This window comes from Notothenia rossii (assembly GCF_949606895.1).
Source record: "Notothenia rossii genome assembly, chromosome: 4".
NCBI lineage: Eukaryota > Metazoa > Chordata > Actinopteri > Perciformes > Nototheniidae > Notothenia > Notothenia rossii.
In genome coordinates, this window is record NC_136902.1 from 80,965,214 (window position 1) to 80,989,279 (window position 24,066).

General features: G+C 40.0%; 1 protein-coding gene across 8 annotated transcripts; it reads right to left on the reverse strand.

Annotated features, from left to right (window-relative positions):
- On the reverse strand, nt 1-23,436 carry fam168a (family with sequence similarity 168 member A). Of its 8 annotated transcripts, none has more exons than XM_079677830.1 (8): nt 23,229-23,436; nt 13,471-13,578; nt 12,720-12,880; nt 10,147-10,227; nt 6,544-6,686; nt 5,665-5,878; nt 5,022-5,148; nt 1-4,816 (listed from the first exon to the last, which is right to left on the reverse strand). In XM_079677830.1, exons 2-7 carry the CDS (start codon nt 13,530-13,532, stop codon nt 5,036-5,038), a joined length of 774 nt encoding a protein of 257 aa, XP_079533956.1. In that variant the 5' UTR covers nt 13,533-13,578; nt 23,229-23,436; the 3' UTR covers nt 1-4,816; nt 5,022-5,035. The 8 variants fall into 8 exon arrangements, with proteins under 8 accessions (XP_079533956.1, XP_079533957.1, XP_079533952.1 ...); XM_079677831.1 differs by having other exon boundaries at nt 5,692-5,878; nt 12,720-12,811; nt 23,229-23,426; XM_079677826.1 differs by having other exon boundaries at nt 12,720-12,811; nt 23,229-23,361.
- Nucleotides 23,437-24,066: the final 630 nt, after the last annotated feature.

The window sequence follows — 24,066 nt, forward strand, 5'->3', positions numbered from 1 at the left end:
TTCCTTTTATAGGAAATTTTAATAGTTATTCAATGTTCTACATTTTACAGTAAATATACAATTACAAACTTGGCTTAGTTATAGTACTCGATCACTAACTGATCTTAAAAAAAAACCCTCAACAACAAAAGAAAAATAAACATAAAAAAACAAATTAAAAAACAGATTTACACTTCATATCACAAGCCTGACGCTGGTCCTTCACTCTGGACCAAATAGCTAACATACAGTTCACTTCTCTCAACGCTGAACACACGTTGGGCTTCAGTTTCAAACACAACCTTACGGTAACAGATACCATAGCATGTGCAAACTGGGTACCAAACTAAAACTTCCAAAGATGGGATTGTTCCTAATACTCGATCCAGGGGGAGGGGGATACAAGTATGCTTTTTTTTTGGAAGACAAGGAATTTCCACTTTTTGCATCACATTTAGTGTGAAATTAAACTTAAGAGATATCTCGGACAAATTGAAATTAAAAAAGCTGCAGCAGAACATCGAAGACATTTAAGAGCCTACTACTTACTTTGATAGTAGTGTTTTAATTTAAAAACTAAGACTTAGCAACGGCAAGGCAAACAAAGGAAGAGAGAGAGAGAGAGAGGGGGGAGGGAAGGAGACAAGAAGTGGTGTGCATTGTTCTGGGTGCATTTTCACTGTCAAAGTGAACAAGCATTTTTGAAATGTACTGGAGAAAAAAAAAAAGTGTAATCCTCAGTAAAATAAACGACTTTCAACATTTGGAAATGTCACAGAGGATAGAATGATTCAGGAAAAAATGATTAAAAACCCATCATTATGACAACTTTGCCTTTCTCCCACTTAACACATTAAAGTGTTTAACTGTCCATTTTCACTTAAGTGCAAATTGAAATGAATGAAGAGGCGGGGAATGGAGTGAATGAGGAGCAGTTTCTACATCCTGAAAACCAGACCTGCTCCGTTGCGTCTGCCTCTTTACGGGGACCCCACATAAAAAAAGAGTTTTTAAGAGGATTGGTCCGCAGCCCAGAAAGAAAAGCACTCTCTTAATAACGGTCAACTTAAAAAGATCAACCCCTCCTATAAAAACAAGTCTAAAATGGCATTTGAGAAAAAATATCTGGGGGAAAAAAGGACGTTAAATTTGGAGAAGACCGATACCCCCAAAAATGTAAAGGACACCGATAAATCATTATTTTGGCTCAAAGCCTAGACCCATGGTGATTCAAGACTGCGTCACTGGCGACATCTAGTGTTAAAAAAGGCTCAGTGGAGGTTTAACTAAGACCAAAAAAAAAAACGGTTATCGACATGAGTATCACCAATTGAATGACTATCATATAGTTCATTATGACTGCTACTGAGACGGGGGGGTGGAGATTGCAACGGTCGTAGAGAAGGAACAAAAACATGTCGCTGAGAGCAGACGCTTTAAGAAGAAAGGTACACGTGGACATGAGAGGGAGCAGAACTAGTGATCAGGCATCATTGTGCATCCCTGAAATGTGAATAACTGAGTGTTTGAATGGTTGGTGGGATGCAAAATGGCCTCTGGAGTGAAAGTAGGACAAACATGGAGGATACTGTAAGAAAGGTAAAAGTGAGACAGGCAATATGCATCAACAAAGTGAAGATTCAGCATTAGGGAAACACAGATTCACAAGAAGTTAGACAGAACAAGAAGATCACCAGCGATGAAAGTAATCTTTACCGTTTGAAATATGGCACAGAACAAAAAAGGGCATTGAGGCTGAGGGTTTCCATTCATCATTAAATACATCTTTGCACCCACAAGACAGCAAAGATGGTCTCCTAAAGCATCATGGTAGCCTTTCCACAGTCAAACAAATGTAGGATTTGGTGTCAAGAATCTCTGCAATTTGTTGACGGACATTATCTAAACGTCTCCCCCTCCTCGGTGACAGATATGTAGAGGACAGAGATGTAGAAAAGGTAAAACAAATAAAATATTAAAAGCACAAACAGTAGCTGCCACACTGATGCAACCATGCTTAGCTAGAAATACATTACTGTACCACTTGCTGTATAAATATACTGCATTTCTTTTTTTTTTTTAACCTAAAGATCCAATGCTATAGTGAGTTACACCTGAATATTATGCATACCCATATGCTCAATTTACCAGAGGGAAAGAAAAAACAATTTAATTGAGAAATACTGATAGTAGTGGTTGGTTAAATAAATCCTAATGACGAGTAACATTAACGCTGTCACAAGAAAACCTACTTCCTGTATTCTTTTCAGGTTGAATAAAAACACAGATGTTGGACACTTTAAGACCCGATAACATCCACTTTATATCTTCAGAAATACAAGCGTTTTTTCATCCGACAGCGGCATAATGCAATATCTTCTTGAGAATTAACCTACAAGTGTACAAACATCTGGACTAAGAATAGCTCAAACACTCAATCTTATTTTTTTTTTTATTACAATATAAATTGCTCCTCCCTCCTTCACTACAAAGCCTAGGTACCTGTTACTTAGCATTAAATGATGGTCATCAAGTTGGTTTTTTTCTCATGTTGTGCAACATTTCCTCACAAAGTTATTCAAAACCCAAATGTTTGATATGTTCTACCTCTCTTCTTAGCATTAAATGTACTTAGTATTGAATAGAGACTGCATACAGAGCCTGTTATCCACATTAGAGATTACAACAAGCATTTCAAAAAAAATAATCAATTCCAAACGCTGATAAAATATTAACTGTGTGAACAGTTGGAGGCATTCCCTCTTATTTTATTGCAATATCAAACCAACTTCATCTACATACCTGCGCAGTAAATGCTTTTGTTAAACAAATCTGTACGCCACAGATTATGAAGCGGTGATTTCAATCCTTTTTTCTGTGTGAATCCTGAAAAATGCCACACGCCTCACCTAAATATTGAACCCTACCGTCACTACTGTAGGTTTGTAGTGTTATTAAGATGGGTCACCATACTGCTTTTGCACATACACGCTTTCACATGAATAAGCATAAAAAAGGCAACAGAAAAAGGCTGTATATGGTCCTTTTTTCATTGGCTCAAATATTATCCTCATCTGAACACTAATTAAGATTATGCTGGATTACAAATGGTGGATTATGTTTAAATGCCAGTAAAAGCAGATATGTGTACATTCCAAAACGTTTGCAATAAGGATATTATAGACTACTAAAAAGTCTGAAATCGACCTGGAATAAACCGGCTTAAAACTAAGAGGCTGAGACACTTGGTCATCCAGGCTCTGCACCTTGTGTTCATGTCTCAGACTGTTGTAACCACCAACACGGACACCAGCGCTCCTGAATCACACGGCACTAGCCTCAAAGTTCAAATCTGGACTCGGAGAATAACAAATAGTCCCTATGGCATGGACTCTGTGTCTACACATCACAGCCTTCTGATTGGACCTTTTCAGCACTGGACTATGAATTGAATCGTATCCATCTATCAGCACATGTTTATTAGACTGGGCCATTAATTCATGAATATGTAAGAGTCTAGGTTTTCCACTTTTTTGAGTGTTTGGTTACAAAATCGTCACTTGGAAGAGAAAAGGGAGGAGGAGACGAAGTAATCACAGTGAGGAGTCAATGTACAAAACATGTAGTGCAAAAATAGCATATTGTGTGGTCTCTTGCAGGTAAGAAACACAAACTCAAATGTCTTGTACCTTGAAATGAACACACCTGACTGAGTATGTCATCTCCTCCTCCCTCCTTTTGGTCTACTCTCCACATCTTGTCTCCTGTCTTTGCGCCAATACAATCCCTTTAAGCTCCTCCTCTGCTGTCTGCCATGCACACTCAGAAATCCATGTCATGTGTGTCTGTGGGTGCTTTTGTGTGTGTTGATCAGTAACAGCAGAACTGAACATATTGTACAGTAAGTGCAACTAAATGATCATGTGGTGTCCAACACATCACAGGAGCCCCTGTGTATGTGTGTGTATGTGTGAGAAACTGTGCACGACCACCCACGACGGTGACGTGGTTAATCATAAATATTCGTACAATTTGAAATGCATTGACCTACACTTAAGGTTACGATTTTGAAAGTGTCCCATCATACTAGCCTGCATGAAGTAGGTGATGTGTACTTGGTGTGTATCATGCTAAAGCGGACGAATTGGGACACACAGCTGGATGGGTCAGTAAGCGCTCTGCTCGTAGCACTCGTACGGAGATAAACGACGGGGGGGGGGATGGACTGACTACTGCCGGATAGACAGCTATGCGCTGGAAGACGAAAAAAGAATAAAGAGGAAGAAAGTAACAAAGGCAAGAAAGAATATCAAGAAGTCAAATAACCTGAAACCTAAAATGCTTAGTTTGTTCAAACCCTGTGCTGACATCTAGTTCTTAGAAGTTTGGCAGCATAAGTCAATAAGTGTTTGTAGTGACTGACGGAGAAGATAATGAGGATTAAGTGCCTGATATTTTCCAGCCAACTGAGCAGCAGGAAGGACCACACACACCAGCACAACACAAAACAGGAGCAACTGACACCCGTGATTGGTCAAGAGTCCTTCTGGAGTTCCAATGACAAACACATTAAAAAAAAAGAAAAAAAAAAGAGGACATCAAATAAAAAAGCCATACAAAATAAGGTAATGACTGGTTGGCAAATGAACAGAGAGAAAAAAAATAAAAGCAGCTTTTGTAAAAACGTTAGAGAATGTCGCGTACTAACAATAACAATAATAGTAAAGTGGCTGTTGCACTTTAGTTTTGTTCTTGCAGACAGGTGCCGAGTTCCCATGGTTACCAGTGGGAGCCCGGGTAAGATTTGAGCAGTTGCATACGATGGTGGACTCCAGATCTGGTGGGAGAGAAGAGAAAAGGAACACCTTAGTGATTTATTAAAAAAATGACACTCACCTCTACGGAAAAGAGAGGAGAACAAATGAAAGGCAGCGCAGTTTGTTCAAGTCAGGGAGACAACGACAACATAAAAAGGATGGGAGGAGGGAGTGTAATAAATGGAGGAGAGAACAAAGCAAACAGCAGGGGGGGCAGACACTCACATGATGGGTGGGCTCTACCAGTGGGGCGGGACGTAGCTGTACCCAGGTGTCCCTTGGGGCCTGTAGGTTGGCACAGTTACCGGGTGTCCTCCAATCTGGGCGTGCTGAGGCGTGGTCAGCAGGGTCCCTACAGGAAGTTAACAACACCATTAATGAGATCAGTTATTTATTTATCGCTCTGCAGAACAGCTATGAAGGTTTCAGTTATTGCTGTACAGTATGAATTGACCTTTTATACATTTGTTTTTAAGAATAAATCAAGCATTTGGGTTTATTACCCCCAATTCTAAGCTTGTGTTTTCGCTAAACATCTGCTGATTTGAGTTAAGGTCTCGAGGTTAGCCCCGAAATAAGTGGCTAAAATTGAATTGATGATCAAAATAGTTTCCATTACATTTTCTACATCGACTAATAACTGAATTGCTTAACTTCTAGATGTGTTGGTACAGTCAGGTCTGCATATCCTAACACTGCTGTTTTAGGATATGCAGACCGGACTGTACCAACACATCTAATCCATCAAGAATTTCAGCAAAATCACAAGAGAAGTCTTAAAAACAACACATTTAGTGAGCAACAGTCAAAAGGTAAGCAAAGACGTCAATGCAAGCAAGTCATCTCGGAAAGTAGAAATAAACTTAACATGTTGGAGCCAGGAGTCTGGCCGTACCTGCACTCATGGCCATGGTTGTCCCAGCGACCATCCCCATGGCAGCCATGCCTTGGTTGCGAGGAGCCTGTACGGGGACGGGGGCGGGGTAGAGGGCCGCGGAGGGGATGCTGTTGGGCTGCACCACGGTGGTGTGATGGATCACATGTGGCTGAGCCGCATACACCGGCTGGGTGTAGTACGCTCCCTGAGAGGGTGGAGGAGGTGTAAGATTTATAACGCTTAATGTTTTACCACTGCATTCAAAAAAGTATACAGAAAACTCATTGGCGTTTTTCATTTTTATATTTCCTCCTGCCTCTTTTTTTTTTTAAACAACCATTCAACCATTAAAACAACCAAATTACAAAAGAACAAAATGAGGCCTTTGTTGTTGGCTTGTCGTGTAATTGCATCTCAAACAAAGCCGCTGTGTTTCAGGCTTGTTTCAGTATCATTTGCTCACCAGGGGTTTCCTGTGAAATTGCAAACTAAATGGACTTTCTGTTTGGGAGGTTTGGTTCTTGGAGCTCACTGTGACAGTTAACCAAATGGGTTCTTTGTTCAAAATAAATTGTTAACATGCCCATAAACAAAACAAAACCACCCATAGCTCAAATTCAAAAGACTTCTACTTTGTTAATGGCATTTGTAATGTGTTTCTTTGTTTAACACTGCATTTCATAGCTGTGATGTCAAATTGCTTAACCTTATGGTACCAATTCACTATAAAATGTGTGCACTAAAGAGAGGGAGTGAAATGGCCCCGGCAGCTGAGCAGGTGCAACACGACAGATGTGATCAACATTCTTCAGAGTAGAGAGTGTGTCTCTAAGGAAATGCTGTCAGGTGTTATTCACTAAGGTTCCTTACCTGTGCGTATAGGTTCTGCTGAGGGTAGGCACTGCGGATGGGGTACATGGCTGTTTGGTACGGGGTGGGGCTCGGGGTGTAGGGGGGGGGTGCTCCATTTGACTGAGTGGGGGGCACTTTGTATTGGGTGCCTGCTGAATATCCTATAATAGTCAAAAGAAATAAAGAGGGGGGAAAGAAAGGAGGGTTTAGAAATATCAAATCCAGGGATAGTGGAATTCAAAGTATTTGTTCCAAATGTATTCGATTCCTATGTACAATATCATATATACATTTTCAAATCGGAGAACTTGCTCCTATCCGTGTCTATTTCTTTGTCGGATGTGTATAGAGTATAAATATCCCTTTTGCATTTCCTACAAACTCCACCAGATGGGGGACTGGTACCATCTTTTATTGGGAATTGAGGATCAAACACCACAGCAAAGGGTTTTCTGTCTTAAAATGCTCATGTAGTGGTCTTACCCGGGCCTCGGAAGATAGCCTGCCGTGTTGCTTACTGCTAAAGACAGTACTTCTATAGTTAGTGTATGTGGAGTGTAACCACCTTCTGATGGAAAATGCACAGTCAAAAAACCTCCTAACCTTATTTGTGAAAACATGATTTAAATGTAGGCACTATTTAACCGACACCACGATTTAAAAAGGTCTGAAAGGCTTGAGGTCTACTGTAGGGCGGTGAAGGCATCTGCTCCAGACCGCAGCACTAGTGTGTGCTGTAATGTGTGCTCTGCTGTGCGGGGTGCAGTACCTCTGAGCCGCCACGGGGAGGAGCCTGAAGGTCAAACATGCTACTAGCTAGTCGCTGCTGCAGAGCTTATGAAAGCGCTTCCCTCACACAAGGACGAGGGAACAAAGAGATGCTGGGGCTGCTACTCGTGTCTAAAAGTGTGTGTCTGTGCAAATTCACACACATGCACGCGGGGCATTAAAGGACAATGGTGTGTGACAATTACACAAAAGCCTGATAGAAAAGTGTTTGTCTCTGCAATGGTCTTGAGAAATAATGACATTGACCAAGATGTGTTCCTAATGAGCTGGCTGTCTTGAGGTTGTCTGTGGCACGCAATCTAAAAGACGTACATTTCCCCATACAGAATGCCGTCAAACATTACCACTGCTGATTTTAACGACAGCTACAATAATGAGCCTCCTTTGTTTGAACAAGCTGTTTGTGCCTTGCTTAAGCACACCTGATTTTTTTGTTAGACTTCCTAAAGATAAAACCAAACTGGGGGAGGGGAGGGGATGAGAGGGGCTTCAAAGCACCACAGATGAAATCTACAAAACCGCCCTGTCTTGGTACGATACTTTCAGGAGAATTGGAACGAATTAAGCAGCCATTTCCTTTCCTAATTTTTTTTGTCTTTTATCGACTGATAGTAATTCTACTTTAATACAAATATGTTTTTGTTTAAGTGATTTTTAAAATTCTTTAAATGAAGAATTGTTATCTTAATCGAACAGATTATATTAGTTCTTTTAATTACTCTTTTTTTGTTACCGATGTTCCATCCCATCGCTCTGCCTGGTACCATCTAAGTAATAACTTTGTTTAAAGTCGCCAACTTCACCCGATCCACAAGATCTATCATTTACCTTTGAACAATACGCTTGCTTGTTCTCCCTATTTTCAGTTCATTGATTGGGTATTTCAAATTGTCTATCTGAAATTGGTGATAAAGGTGTTGTGATTTTGAGTTTAACATTGTCACTCTTTGCAAATAAATATTTTTGGATGAATTCACGTGATGAAGTTTGCTAATAAAACTCACCTCACTCGGACTGGAAAGGATCAACCTTCTTTCTAGACATGAATTTGTTGTTTTGGAGCTTTCAAATCTTAAATGACGTTACTTGCTTCAGGCAAATTCATATCAAACAAGGAAAAGAAGCCTCAAATACTTTTAGGAGACGGATGGCTTCTTAGTATTACGCGCAGTTGAACAAGTTTTAACATGTGACACCTCACTTAATATTCATCAGGGTATATGCAGGAATCCTGAAGTCACATGTAATTCTTTTTAAGACCTTTTTTAAGACCCTTTCCACACATTTTAAGACCTCATCGCCACTTCGAGTTTCAACCGGTTACATTAGCGACGCGTTTACCTCACTTGTCCTTCCTCCTTATCTTCTAACCATTTGGACGCAGACTTGCATTTCCCCATAACGATGTTTAACAACCGGCGTAAACGGACCTTTGCGCGCTATCAAGCAGTGAGCGTGCGATGTCCTGTTCAGATGACGTCAAATCCAACGGGATGCCATAAATAAACTACACAGAATCACACTACACACCTACGCCATGATTACATTCAGGCAGACTTTAGAATACAAACTCTTTGGACAATTTATATGCTTATTGAAAACAAGCTACAAAATGTAATACCTTGGAAAATGCTGTTTAATACATTTTAATAGCCTTCATTTTCGCTAAATTGATTTATCAACTTTTAATACTTTTTAAGACCCCGCGGACACGCTGTTCAAACTCAGATAGCGTTACAACCACCAATTATTGATTGCTCAATAAAATCACGACTATAAAGCCATTTTAGACACATTCTATTCTAAAAACAAGCTTGACATTTGAACGCTCCAGTGAGATGGTATTGACCCGGTCTGGGTTTCCAGGCTGAAAGGTTCCAGATCCCGACATATTAAACGTTCTGTCTCTGCAGACACACCATATCTGGGTTGCACAGCGACAACTGTTATTCCCATCTGCTGTGGGGCCAGACAGGGAGCCCCAGCAGAGCGAGTATCTGCTGCTGAGGGCCACCGGCAGCTGCTACCGGCCGGCCTCCCACTCCTCCACCATCAGCGCTCTTTAGGCTGACATCACCACTTAACCCATACTGCCTTCACTTTACTTAGGAGCTCTCAACTACCACGGTTGCTTTAAATATAATGCTTTGAAACACAATTCAAAGCAGAGGTTATTGTGATATTGCATACATGTTAAGTATTTCATTTCCCCAAATAACTCATATTTGCTTTTGGTTGAGTATGCATAATCTACATATATATTCAATGAAGTCCTCTCGAAGAGCATCAGGGTAGATCATGTGACTTCAAATTAAAATCCAGCAGAGTCTAGTTTATTTAAAACTAAGGGCTTTCACAGCATAAGCTAAGAATGTACTTTCATTTATGTTTTCCCTCCCACACGTCACTAAACTGTCCATCAGAATATGAATGAAATGATTACAATAATGACTCGGCAGCAACATTAACACATTTCTGAAGGTTATTATGGATGAATTGGTGGCTTATTAATTTAGTTGTTCACGGCTGTTTAGTTTATAAGTAGCATAGCTTCGAAGTCCTGGAATCTAAACATCTATCTTTTTTTATTTTGTTTACATTTTCCCTCATGACTAACTACGTTGTTTTCGTTTATGCATTGTATTTGACCATATTACATGTCATGTTTAATTCTCAATGACACGATAACGCTCTTGACTTTCTTCTTCAAAAAAGAGAAACATCCCACTAATTAACTTCAGAGGAATTGGGTTCAACAGAAAGATATTTCACCCCAGATATTACCCTGTGTAACATAAACAAAGTCATCAAATGGTGTGTTTCAGGGCTCACCTGGTGGATACCCGGGACTCCCTGTTTGATAAAGGTTGGGTGTATAGGTGGGAGCCGTGGCGGGATACCCTCCTGGATAGCCTGTTAGACATCACAGACAAAAGAGACTAAATCAGAAACCATGGCTTAACAGCAAGACGGCCACTGATGCACACACACACACACACACACACAGGTAGGCAGTATTTGGTTTGGAGCAGGGTGTGCACAGATGGCGCTCATTAAAAAAAAAATGTCAGCACCAATAACACAGTCGGTTGGATGCGTCGTACATACAGACAAGACACGCCTGCCAATATAGTGTGGGAGGAGAAAGAAATCATTAGCCACACACACACACACTTTTGTGCGTCATCAATTACACTTCAAGCAAACAAAGCAGATTTTGACCCGAGAAAAAAAGCTATTCGAGATAAAAAAGGTGCAACTTAGACAGACTGAGACAACGACGTGAAGGAGGGGACAAGCAGGAGGGGTAAGAGATGCTTTGTTAGTGAACAATGTTATTTTAATTAACAACAAGCACATACTTGCAATCATTTCAATATTGCAGTGTGTTTTACTTCACACTTTAAATGACCATTACTCAGTTCACTTTACATCACTGTGTTTTCTTTTGGATTAGCTAAAGATGTATATACGTATGGTAATAGGTGTTAACATCTGTATCATTTCACATAGAAAGTGTTATCCATATTTTGCATTAAAGTTATTGATTAAAATCAGAATGTACACAATTAGGCTATTAACATACAGTTCTTTTATATAGACTATTTATGACCTAGCATAAAACATGCTATTTTGTGATAAATATGGTTAACAAGTGATGACATGAATGAACTAGCCCCATGAGCTAGAGCAGTGCTGCTCATTACTTATTATTGGCGGAATATATTCTGTGGCTTTGAGCCTTTGCTTTATCTAGCTTTGGCTGCTGTATGATAAGAAACTGTCATTTCACAGGTTAGGGGTAAGTGTAGCTTTTAACTACACTTTTAACAACTAAAATAGTCAGGTCATGGGAGCCTATTTTATATACATCTACCATCCCATGGTGTAATGTACATATGTATATGCCACTGGCTCATTGCAATTCTAGAAACATTTCAGAGTCCTCTCTTCAAACATACCCTATTACCTTTACATTCTGATAAAATAACTAAACCAATTGTATTATATTGGTCCCATAATAGTATTCAGTCTACAGCTCATATCCAAATGCTTCAAGGTTCTGAAATGAAAACTGTTGAATGACTAACACTCACTTTAAAAAGACCCAACTGAACCACTTCTAAAAGCAAAAAAGGTTTAAAAATGTTACTTTTATATAGAAACAAATTGTGATTTCCTGCTGCACACAGGATTTTGGAATGAAGTCTCTGTGAGGAAACGATCCCTGAAAACATTGCTTTTCCTCAGACCATGTCCACTGGGTCTTCTATGTTAACACACACCTTTGAGTAGTGAAAGCACTATAAGTTACACTAGTACCGTAATTTTCGGACTATAAGGCGCACCTGAATATAAGCCGCAGCAGCTAAATTGAATGATGTGTAAATATATAAGCCGCACTGGACTATAAGCCGCAGGTGTTTTAATGTTTAATTACCATATGTAAGGGTTCGGGCACAGAGGGGATTGTCGGGAAAGAGATGGCTGTTTGAGGAAGCTCCCATTTATTAACATTTCAACAAACAAGTTGCATATTTGCATAACGTATTGAAGTGTTAGCATTTAGTGCAATAGTAGCTACAGAACATGTGCTGTGCTGTGTAAACTGTACTGTATCACATAGCGTTTCAGACACACAAACTTTTCAACTTTCAAACTTAAACGCACGTCCCAGCTCCCAGCGCACGTACCGGCAGTGATCTACAGCAGTGGTTTTCAACCAGTGGTACGGGGACAAACTATCTCGCTCTCGTAATGTCTGTCTGTCTCGCTCTCGTTCTGTCTCTCGTACCACTCTCGGTTCCACTTTTACTTTTGCGCACTACCTGTCTCACTCTTTTCCGGCCTCCAGCTTTTCCTGCTGGAGCCCGCCGCTTAAAGGTGGGGGGCGCGGACCGGCCATAGAGCCCATAGAGTTAACGGTGGTGGACTGTAACCTGTAAAATCCATAGATTTAGGAGGTCCCCTAGTGGCCGTTAGCTGTACAAATCCATAGATTAGCCGCACCGTTATATAAGCCGCAGGGTCGGAAAATGGGGGAAAAGGCGCGGCTTATAGTCCGAAAATTACGGTACTCTTATTTGACTTGATCAACTTTCTTTTTTATTTGTGGAACTTGGTAAAAACACAATCTAAAACATGTGTTCTCCCTGCAGGCATCTTGACCTGCAGTTTAAACTTTCACCGTGTTTTGGAAAATAAAAAAGCGTGGCATATGATCCCAGCGGCACGCTTCAGCACCAGGTTCCAACGTTGTCACAAGAGAGTAAACAAATCAAGTAGCAATTCCCAGGACTATCTTTTAGGAAACTCATTCACTGGCTCAAATCTCAGTGGCAGTGTTTGTTGTCACTTAAAAACATGCTTATTATGGTATAGAGGATGAGGTGAGGTAGTTTTACCTGCAAAGGCCATGTTCTTAGGGTTTCCGTATGGAGTGCCAGGCTGAACGGGGCTGTAGACGGGATTCATAGCTGAAGCTAACCTGTTCTTACTGAGAAAGGGAGAAAAAGACAGAGCGGTAGAGGGGGCAGGGGGAATATGGAAGGGAGAGAGATGTAAGCTGTGTAAATTGGAAAGAAGAACGGTTATGATTATCAAGCACAGGCACGCACTCATCACGCACATAAATCCCAAACTCAGATTCTTCAGGCGACATCCAGCTGAGGGATTTTGCCAGCATGCAACAAAAACAAAATCAAACCCTGTGAATCCTCACCCTCGAGCAGGCTCAACGCAAATGTGGATTAAAAAAAACAACGGACTTTTGGAATAAATGAGGCACAAGTACTGACAAAAAGTACGCATGGAACTGATTGTTTGGTTTTCTGTGAGGCAGTAAATAAATCAAATGTATCTGCCTTTGTACTACTGCACCAAACCAGGCAGGGCCATATCGACCAGCCTGGTTACGAGTACAGGACTGAACGGAGGAATGGCCGCTAAACATTAAAGGCTCAGGAAATGTTTTGGGTTGAGATGACAGATAACAAGAGCCATTTATATAACCATAAGGCTGCTCTCTCCACCAGTCTCACTATGTAGAGGAAATGACCTCCAGTGCTCCCAACTTACCTCGTCATGGAGTATATGGGCATGGGAAATTGTGTTTACATGTGTGTGTGTGAGTGTGTGTGCATGCGTGGCCCGTACCTCTTGTGCGTGTCTGGTTGATACATGAAACTGAATTTGTCTGTGGGATGCCCGCTCGCCATTCTTGCTGTATGCAAATGAGGAAGGAGTGGAAGTGGATATGCAAATCTGAAATTAAAACAGCGAGAGTTCATGATTACAACGAACACAGGAAAAGAGACCAAAAGAAAAAAGAAAAGAGCAAAAGAAGCAAGCACCGGTGCAACAGCAAATGGTTAGTGACCGCAGCAGGGAGACAGTGATTTAGACAGTGTGTGAGTGAGTGTGTGTGGTAACTGCCATGTCCTTGAATGTATCATGGTGTGAAATAGAGAAGAATTCCTGGAAATAGTGTGAGATGGAATGTTTTTGCATTTATTTTTAAAGCTGTGCGTATAAAACAATCAGTTTCTACTGGCTGATAAAAACAGCCTAAAGGTTAGGTTTCTCTTTCCTGTTTATATAAGGCCTAAGTGATGTGAGTGAAAGTAAGATATGAGCATGACTGTATTTATGTGATGTGCTGTACAAGACATCCAATACAAGCAGCAAAGAAAACGTTCAGAAGCACGACACACCCAGCGAGGGGGCAAGTGAGGGAGAACAACATAAAGTACAAATCAGCTGGGTCCTGCACAGCGTCATGAATAAGCATGATCAAGTGAGCATGAGCCAGAACCACAAAAGCACAAGGCATCGCACAAACACAGAGCGGAACAGCCGAGGAATAAATAAAGAGGAGGAAAGGTGTGTGTGTTCATGTGGATTGTGTGTTGATTTGTTCTTCCTTTTCTGAAAGAGAAGGGAGTCTGTATATGACGATCAGGCCGGTTCTGTCTGGTTTTAACTGCGGCTCTGTCGTGTGTTGTATAAGACTGCGTGAAATGTGTTGTGGCAAGCTCTTTGCACACAGCACATCACCCATTCACCATGTTTAGACTATGAAAATGCATTTGTCTAATTCAGCTTCCTGTAGATTTGTGAAATGCACTGTCTCAAAAGACAGACTTAAATCTGACCGATCCATCCTGGGCTTGTGCTTCATGGTCAGTTAACCAATCCTTCAGGTGATTATAGTTCTACTGTCATCATTTCTGGGCACGCACGTTACCGCGGTAATGCCAAACGGCACCAAGTGACAGTTCAAATTAAGCAAGAAAGCATTTCAGCGCACCATCCAGCAACACTGACGTCAAAACGCCCAGAGACAGCCGCCAGCTGAATGTGAGTAAAAACACGTGGGAGCTGTTTCTTTTCAGTCTTTTTGTGCTTATTCCTTAAAAACACACGCATTCCTCAGAAAGCAACCTGTGTATGTGTATCATCAACACTCATTACATTCCTCCATATAACTTAATCTGTCTCTCCTGCGAAGATTTGATTGTACGATGATATATGTATATATATTCCAACCTCCAGATAAAACAAACAAACAGCTGAGCTCAAAAAATAAAACCCTTCATTTTCCTAAAGTTCACTTTACGAATTTTAAAATAAAAAAAATGTATTCCATGTTGATCTGCAATGATCTGTGTAATAAAATAAAAAATATTCACAGTCACGCTTGCAAATCTGTCAGGCACGAAACACCATGTATATCTGAAGCCATTTGGACCAAATGGGTGGGCTGACCGGCCCCTTGCCATCCCTAAAGCCAATGCGGTGATCATACTGTAGCTTTTTGATTTGATCCAAATGTAGGTGAAGACAACATCTGATCATAAGCAAACAAAAAAGCTGAATTTTCTGTTGTTTTAAAAACACAACATTTGTAGATTTTCATTATATTAAAACGAACATTATTGTACAAAATCATCAAATAAAAATAGAGCAAACCTTGTGTTGTGAGAGCGTTAATCTAAAATATTATCCTAATCTGTAGCATCTTCACTTGAGCTAAATTGTGATGCCTATGTGAATGTGTTGAGAACAATGCCCACCAACACATGGACAGGTGGCTAAGCTAACTATGTGGTGTAGTGTCGTAATCACAACATTACCAATTATCAGTGTGCCTGAATAGAGTAGAGTGTGTTAATCTGTTTCAGCCTGAGAAACAGAGGGTATAGTGTGTGTGTGTGTGTGTGTGTGTGTGTGTGTGTGTGTGTGTGTGTGTGTGTGTGTGTGTGTAGGCAAAAGGGATGAAAGTGAATGGTGCGAACAATAGAGGGCACCACAATGCGTCTAATGAAGGTGTGTGTGAGGAACAGAGAATGGCAGAAACCCATGTGATGAGTGGGAGTGTCTGACAACTCCCTTTCGTTTTCAGGGGGAGGGGATGATGAGGAGCTTCAGGCTCTTCATTCTAAACAAAAAGCCTCTTTCTAGCCAGAAGACCTTCTGTTTGACAGATTGTAAAGCCCATCCTCGTGAGGACCTTTACCATCAAAAGATTAAGTACATTTATTTGTAGTAGTGCAAAGGGGGCAGAGACGTCATAAAGACAATACCAAAAGAACATTGAGTCATCTGCTGAATCATTTATCCATGAATCAATTAGTCTATACAGATTTGAGAGAAAAGCAGATACTCCAAATGTTTCAGATTACCAGTTTCCCAGAACCAGTTCAATGTTTTGTCCAAACAACATTCCAAAACCTAAAACACTATCAATTTACTTTGAAGACAAAGAAAAAAGCAGCAACTCCAAGCGATTGAGAAGCTAGACCTATTTGCCAAACTGAAGCCAGGTCCTTTAAGAAGCAGAAAGCATTTACTGAGAAGGAGCTGCAGGTACAAATGCTGCCTTGCCAGAATGCCAGTGAGGGGAAACAAACCAAACACACATCATCAGAATCCAGATTTTAACTGAATAAATTACTCTTTTGGCAACCATGCACCGCATTTTCAAAAAGTTGAAGGCTGCTTTCAGGAAAGTCTTATCTTTTCACTCCTCTCTTTCTTTTTCCAACCGCACCAGACTTCAGAGAAAGCCGAGCTAGCTGCAGACGCTGTCGGTTTAAAGGCTTCCAGCGGACTCTGGCACTGATGATCTGACATTAAGTGTTTTCACTCATCTGCTGACCGCTTTTGGCCTTAGGACTATCAAACAGTGACCATGTTAACCATGTGACCTCTGTAACAGCCAATGATTATCAACATGAAATTGGATTTTTCATTTTTTTCAGCAACCTGTCTGTCAATGACACTGCGGTGATCAAATATATTTATCAGAAAACTGGTTTGCACTGAGAACTGACATTAGCAAAATATGTTTTTTGCTGTTAAGTGGATATTTTCAAATCTTATTTGACTCTTTTAGTACCATCGCTACGACACTTTGCAAATACTAAATGACACATTCCATTCAAGGTTCTCCTCACAAAGGACGGGAATCATCCAGTTTATTATGAGACGTCTCATACACCACATGGAAGTAAAAAATGATATTTTGATGATATGTCACTTTTTTTCAAATTCCTTGTTTTATCCCACCAAATAGTCTAATTGAAGCAATTAAATGATTAACAGTATAGACCGTATTCTCCTGTCCACAGACTAATCCTTTCAGCTATAATCGCTACCTTCATGCTGACATTAAAGTGTATTGGGAGCTTGCGATCCGTCTAGCACACACACGCTGACATTACAAAGGAGACCTTCCAGCTCCATGTCTCCTCCAGAGTTATTTTACAGGACTTTGTTAAGCTTAAACTATTAGTGGGACTTCATTTGGGCTGAACTCAAAAGGTACAGCCTCAAGGCCTAGGTACAAAATCCCAGCAGCCTCACAGACAGGGCTGGGTGTGTTTGTGTCTATATTGAAATGCTTTGTGTGAGCTCAGTAATGTGGCAGTCAGCTTTTTCCTCGTTTCAGATCTTCAGAGATTATGCCGACATTAAATTAGTGAGGTGCATGTTAATATAAAAACGTGCATGTTGCAAAACAATAATGTCGGTTCCGCTCCATAAAGGGGGATTCCTGCAGCCTAGGGGAGCAGTAGAGGTAATATTGAGGGAGGAGGATTGTGAAAGAATAAAGCTCTCACTCACTCTCTCAAACGCACACACAAAGAGCTACCATTCCTAGAGAACATGTACAATGCAACACAACCCCCACACTGACTCTATCCTCCCACATAATACCTCACCAGGCATCTACTCTTTAAAAGCAACAAATCAAAACTGGTGGGCGTCCTCACACTTCAGCGCAGGACAGAATAGCTGAAAAGCCTTTTTTTATATACAGAAGAAAGAAGCATTTCACTTTGGTTATATGAAAAAGGAAGCAGAGAAAGAAAAAACATTGGATATTAGAAGATACATTGCTGATGGTACTGTGATGGCTCAAACATCTATTGTTTTCCTTATTGACAAATATCCAGAAATACATTCGGAGATCATGAGTCATATTTAGGATGCTTTCAGTGTGCTACATCTGCCAAGATGTGGACTTTATAACAGCATATTGTTTTTATTTTAGTGTTCACTGGTTCCAGCTTTTTAAATGTGAAGGTTAGCTCAATGTTTTTGGCTTCTAATATATTAAGACGAAACAAACCACAAACATTTTTATTTTTGGGTTCTGGGGAAACGTTACGGCCACATTTCATTATTTTCATCATATTTATTGACTAAATGATTCCTCTATCAATATGCAACGATTAAGCAGCATTATAGCCCCTTAAAACCGTGTAGCAAACTTGAAGCAGTTCTCCTTCACATTGATAGATTGTTCTCATGTTCAAGGCCAGCAGCCTTTCCAACAACAGCATATGATATCTATCAAAACACAGGCCCAGAGGACAGGCCAACTAAAGGGCCAAGTGTGTGACCAAATCCATCTTACTACAGTGCTCGAAGACAGTGCGATGGAATCAGACCCCCCCCGTCCGGCCCTGCAGCAACCCTCTGCACACAGCCCGGGGCTATTTTAGATCTAGGACGGCTCTATACATTTTGGGACAGCATCTCCCGTTTTCTCTCTGCTGGCTTCCTCCTCCTCCATTCTTCTTTTCAAAGTCATCTCATCAGTCACACACCTCATGGGCCTGCATCTCTGGATTATTTCCCAATATTGTCCCAGCCCACTTTAAATGGAAGTGTTACCATGAAATACATACCATTCAACATTATCCATTTATTGAGATTTCTACTCTGTGGTGTTTGGTTTCTAACAAACATTTGATGTATAAGGGCTACATAAAGGTGAAAGGTTTTGACACCGAGGTCAATATTTGTCTCTGATACAGACAATAAAAATGTGCATGCATTGATGATGAAGAATGAAATATAAAATGTACAGTTTATGCTCTACAAAGTTAATAGCGTCACCTTCAGTGAGAAAAATTAACAAAAATGGTGGTGACAAAGTTGTCCCCAACGAAGTGTATAAATAATAATTAAAAAAAGGTGTAAGAGGCTTCTGTCCAATGTTATTGATTAGGAGACATTAAGTTAGTTGATTTCCAATGAGTTCCATAGCAGCTAGGGAATTAGAACATCGATGGAAGGCATGAAAGATACAAGCCAGGAAATCTATGGCCAGGGCAGATAACCAGATGAGGGATTGAGAGGAATATTTAATGAGAGATGTGTAAATAATCAAAGGACCATGACAAGTGTAAATCATCACTATTAAAAACAGCCAGAAAATCGTAATTACCTCTGATGGATCATTAGTTAATGTCATTGCCAAACATGTAGACTTTGAATGTGTTGCTGTTATAACGGTAAACTTTTTGCAGCTTGCAATTGTACCTTTGTATTAAACAACTTCAACAACACATGATTATTAAAGGGATTGTATCGACTAATGTTTAGTTGCATACAGAAACGCAACAGAACAAACCTTTCCAGTATTTAGCAGTTAGTGAATGTACCCATGCCTCCATGATAGGCAGGCAGAAAAGCGCTGCAGGCAAAAAAAAAGCTACAGAAAAAGCTGACCGTGGCATGCCTGTACACGGTATAGCTTAGTAGATCCTTGTGTAATCACTTATGTCATAACAATATAAAGTCTCTGGTGCATCCTTGGCCTGTAGTGTCTTTCTTTATCTTGACGACAAGCCACACTTACAGAATGCATTACACTAAAGGGTGATCCAAATCGATTAATGAACCAGGTACATGACACACCTTATTGATGACTTTACACATCAACATGATTAAGATTGGAGAGCAAATAATGAGCTGCTAGCAAGACTTAATTTCTTATTTGGCCATGAATTTGATGTTCAATTTAATAAAAAAAACGTTTAAACATCTATTCTACTTTGGAAAGACAATGTTGATTGAGTTTTACTATGGAAGGTGGTCATCATGACCCTGCAGAAAGCTAATTTAATAAATAACAATGCACGTAAACGCTAAATAAAGCTTGAGGTTTCAAAAAAAGATAAATATAATTTGCGAATGAGCCTGCTGAAGAATGTGTTCCTAGGTCGAGAGAAAACAACATTCATGCACAGACACAAATTCACAACAGGTTTCTGAGTTAGAACTTGTCAGTTAAACACATGATACAAAATCAATCTCCAAGCACTACTAGAGCAGACCGGCAGTATGGCCTGCTGTTGAGGTGAGACTTGACAAACACAGGCAAAAACCGTTTTATAATAATCATTATTCAAATAAAATAGAAATATTACTGGGTTCTTTGTTAACAAAAACATTTCAAAAACTATTTTTTTTCAGTCACAAGACCCTCATTAATGATGAGCTTACAATTTGCTGATCAGTTCCAGGCAGTCATTCAAAAGTATTTTGAGCTTTCCAAAGACAGAGCCAACTAGGTCTAGTATCTATAAAACACACCCATTCAAATAGTTTCCCAAATGTAGGCAAACTTTTGATCACATGACTATATCCAGCTGAGTCTTTCTGGGTGTGTCAAAACACAAACTGTGTCCCACTTATTTTCAAAAACACTACAAGATACATTTTTGGTCAGTACATGTTACACGTTATTGTGTTAATATTCAGGGTAGAATTAAAACATAGTTGTATATGTTATGAATACAAATATGAATCAGGCAATAAGCATAATAAGTTTACTGTAAGGCCACTATGTTGAATCAAACTGCGAAAAAATGATTTATGTTTGTGTTAAATGTTTTACTAGCAAACTTGCGAAAACCAGCTAAATGTATATTTCTTTGTTCTCTTGGCTCTCACTTCACTCTACACATTTCATTAGTTTTGTTCTAGCTTTATTCGAGCCGCTTGTATTTAAGAACACTTTAAAACATGTCAGGCATTATCAATTATTTATAATTAGATATATGTTCACCTTTAACACTGCTACAGCATGAACACATTATGTTGAACATGACAGTAGGTATCAGTAATAAAACAACAGCCCACAGCGTAGACATGTGTTTATTTGCATGTGTACTGTCTGTGTTTACACAGTTGCAGACCCCAGAGATGACTGACAGCTAAATGCACCACAACTTTGCCCCCGGGGATAATCTCAACCTGCCACTGTATACATGCAAATACACTTCTTAAAGAACAGCTTTTGTAAACTAATACTTTGGGGTTTTGGACCGGCTTTGTGAAATCAACAATTTTATAGACGAAACGATTAAACAATTGACTTTTAAAAAAAAAAGATATTTATGTACAAATAGAAACAATAGTTGATGAAACACTATCATTAAATTATCTCATCAATATCCTTGTTGTCAAATATCACTGACCTTACAGCTAGTATAACCATGCAAATGATTGTATCTGATATTTTTCTAATAAAAAAAAGACTGGTCATCAAGTCAAGGGGATTGTCAGCTGGACAACAAAGGAGGGGGAATTTAAAGCCACCATCTGTAAGCATCTTGTTCCCTGGTCTCTGATGAGCAGCTCATTAAGTGGTTCAGACCACATGGGATTGAAGCGCTAGAAAGATAACAGTATGTTATAGAAACACTGACTCATGTACCATTAAGTGACTCCAGCTTTATAGTCTGACAGTTTTACGGCTGCATTGTACTGCCCACCCTTAATACATACAAGACTGTTCCTAATGCTTGCCAAAACCCATTCCCCCCTCCTTTCCTCTAGCATGGCAGACAGGGGTCACCTTAGACTGCCTTCATCAAGGGGATGTAACTCTGCCACATGCTTCTTGATCACACTAGTCTTAAAAAGGTTGTGAAAAATCTTCGTGATTTTTGTTGGGCAGAAACAAAATAACTCGAATGTTCTGGTTTTGCAGATGCCATTTGAACTAGTGTACACAGATCATTTTAAGCTGTGTTTTTCTGACGAGGGCCAAGAAATCCCTTTAGCACGATAAGGCTTCTTGAATTAAATGGGATTAGAAGTCAATGTTCAAAGCAGGTAATCCCCCCCAAAAAAAGAGATGAACGCAAAGAGGATTCATTTCACTGCTAACACTAGTCATAAGAGAGAAGATGAGAAATGTGCCTTTAGCATTTTGTGTAATCCTGTCTCTTTTGAACTATGTGAGGCTCAGTTCAGTTTTTGTATTCTGTGCCACCAGAGTACAGTGATACCATTTTAGACTGTTATCTCTACTAGAGCTGAATGGTTAGGAATCATTTAAACCGAAATGTTCATAATTAATTAATTGTTTAAGTTGTTCGTCAAGCAAAAATGCCTAACACTCTGTGTCAAGGCTGATTTAATCTGCCTGATGTCCTAGTAAAATACAAATGTTTGGATTTTTTGAGAGAGTTGATCAAACAAAGCATGCGATAAGGATGTCATTGAGGGCATCTGTCATTGTGTAGACCTAACTAATTGTATAATCAAAAACTGGTCAGCAAATTTAAAGCACAGAAAATAGTTTTTAGTTGCTACCCAGATACATCTGTATTATACTTTGTCCAATAGCAGCTGATGTCTTTATGTAATTAAAGATTTAGAGGAACCACATGTTTATGTTGAACCGTAAGTGGTTTAGAAAGACTTTGCGAAGGGGAACCATTTAAATCTAGTGCACAACTATTTTCATATGCAGAAAAGACACTATTTTGTTCAAAAACACCAGAGATGCAGCAGAAAACTCCGTCAATACCCCATTAGTTCCACTTCAAAATACGATTGTTTTGTTCATAATGGAGGCTGTAGCCTGGGGGACACAGTCTAGCATGCATGCGTTTGTATATACCACCACATTACTGGTTAATATGTAGTTATATATCCATCAGAGTATTGCATGTACTGGCATTACACTGCATTCCTGGGATAGCAAGCAACGCCAAAACAGCTATGGTTGGACAAAAATGGTCACACTCAAACAAGCTTAAGACACCATTTTGAAAATCCACCGATTTCTAGATAACAACTCCGAGATGCCATCTTGCCAATTATCACCAGATTAGCTACCGTTAGCATGGCTATTGAACCATTCCTAAACACCCCTATGCAGGAATATGAGCTGCTCAAATAATAGTAACGTTAGCTTGTATGCTAGCCTGAAAAAAGCATCGCTAACCCGTAGCATCCTCGCATCCATCGGCACACGCTGCTAAAAAATTGCTAATTAGCAGGCTAGCTTGGTAAAGAATAGCAAACGACAATAAAAAAAACCCACTCACATTGGATCAGATATGGCTGCACCGGAACAACAGCAGCTACTTTTACCGCCTGGACGCAAACAACTAAGGAAATACAAAACCTTGCGATACGGCAGTTAATGTCGGTTTGTTTCCGTTATTTAAACTAGCCCCTTTAGCTTAGCGCGCTAGTTCCACCACGGAGGACAATTGAAAGGATACTGAGGAGGAAAAAAAAACTGAAAAAAACGAACAACTACCAAGTCGACACATGGACATTCCTGCCCTCCATGATAAACATCGGACGAGACTTACCTAAACCACTCGGTCGAACAACAAAAAGATTCCCGTGTGCGTACGTGCTTTCTCCTGTGTCTGCTCTGCTCTGGGTCGGTGCGGACTGGCTCTGCTACAGCAGCGTTTTGTCGGACCAGTGGCGCAGAGAAGACAGCTTTCACCCGAAGAGACGGCCACCGTGTGGGGGATGGGGATGCACTGCCGGGAGGGAGAGAGGAAGGGAGGGAGGGATGCAGGGATGTAAGGAGAGAGGAGGGGGGGGTCCCACCGATAACATATATAGAGAGGCTTTGATAAAAACCAAATAGTAGCCTAAAAGAATAAAGGTCGATATTGTTATAACCAAAAGAAAAAACAGCAGATGAGACACAATACCGTTAGTTACTGTTCAGTTTGACTGATACTGTTCGTACTCTCAATTATTAAATAATAGAACATTTGATTTTAATAGTTAATGTGAATATTAAAGGCTAGTCCACTAATGCATGCATAATACATACTAGATGAAAGCAAGATGGCATATTTATAGCCTGTTGTAGAATCACACTGTTACTTCTTTGTTCTTTTTTGTGTGTGTTCACTTTATGGATTGTGTCCGTGTTTTTTGCATTGATAAGAAATTACCAATATCAGTATGTCGTTGCATTATAATGTTATTATCATGCATATGGCGCTGTGGTAATATAAGTGTATGTTTACAAAAATCTGCCGTTATGCATATGCGATCAACATTTTCAGGCAGGAAAGTGTTATTTGGTCAGCAGCACTGTGGTGGTGAAACGTCATTACAGCACGGCTGCAAGTTCACGTCCACAAATTCATAGGCTTTCGCTTCGTGCATAAACCCAACCACAAA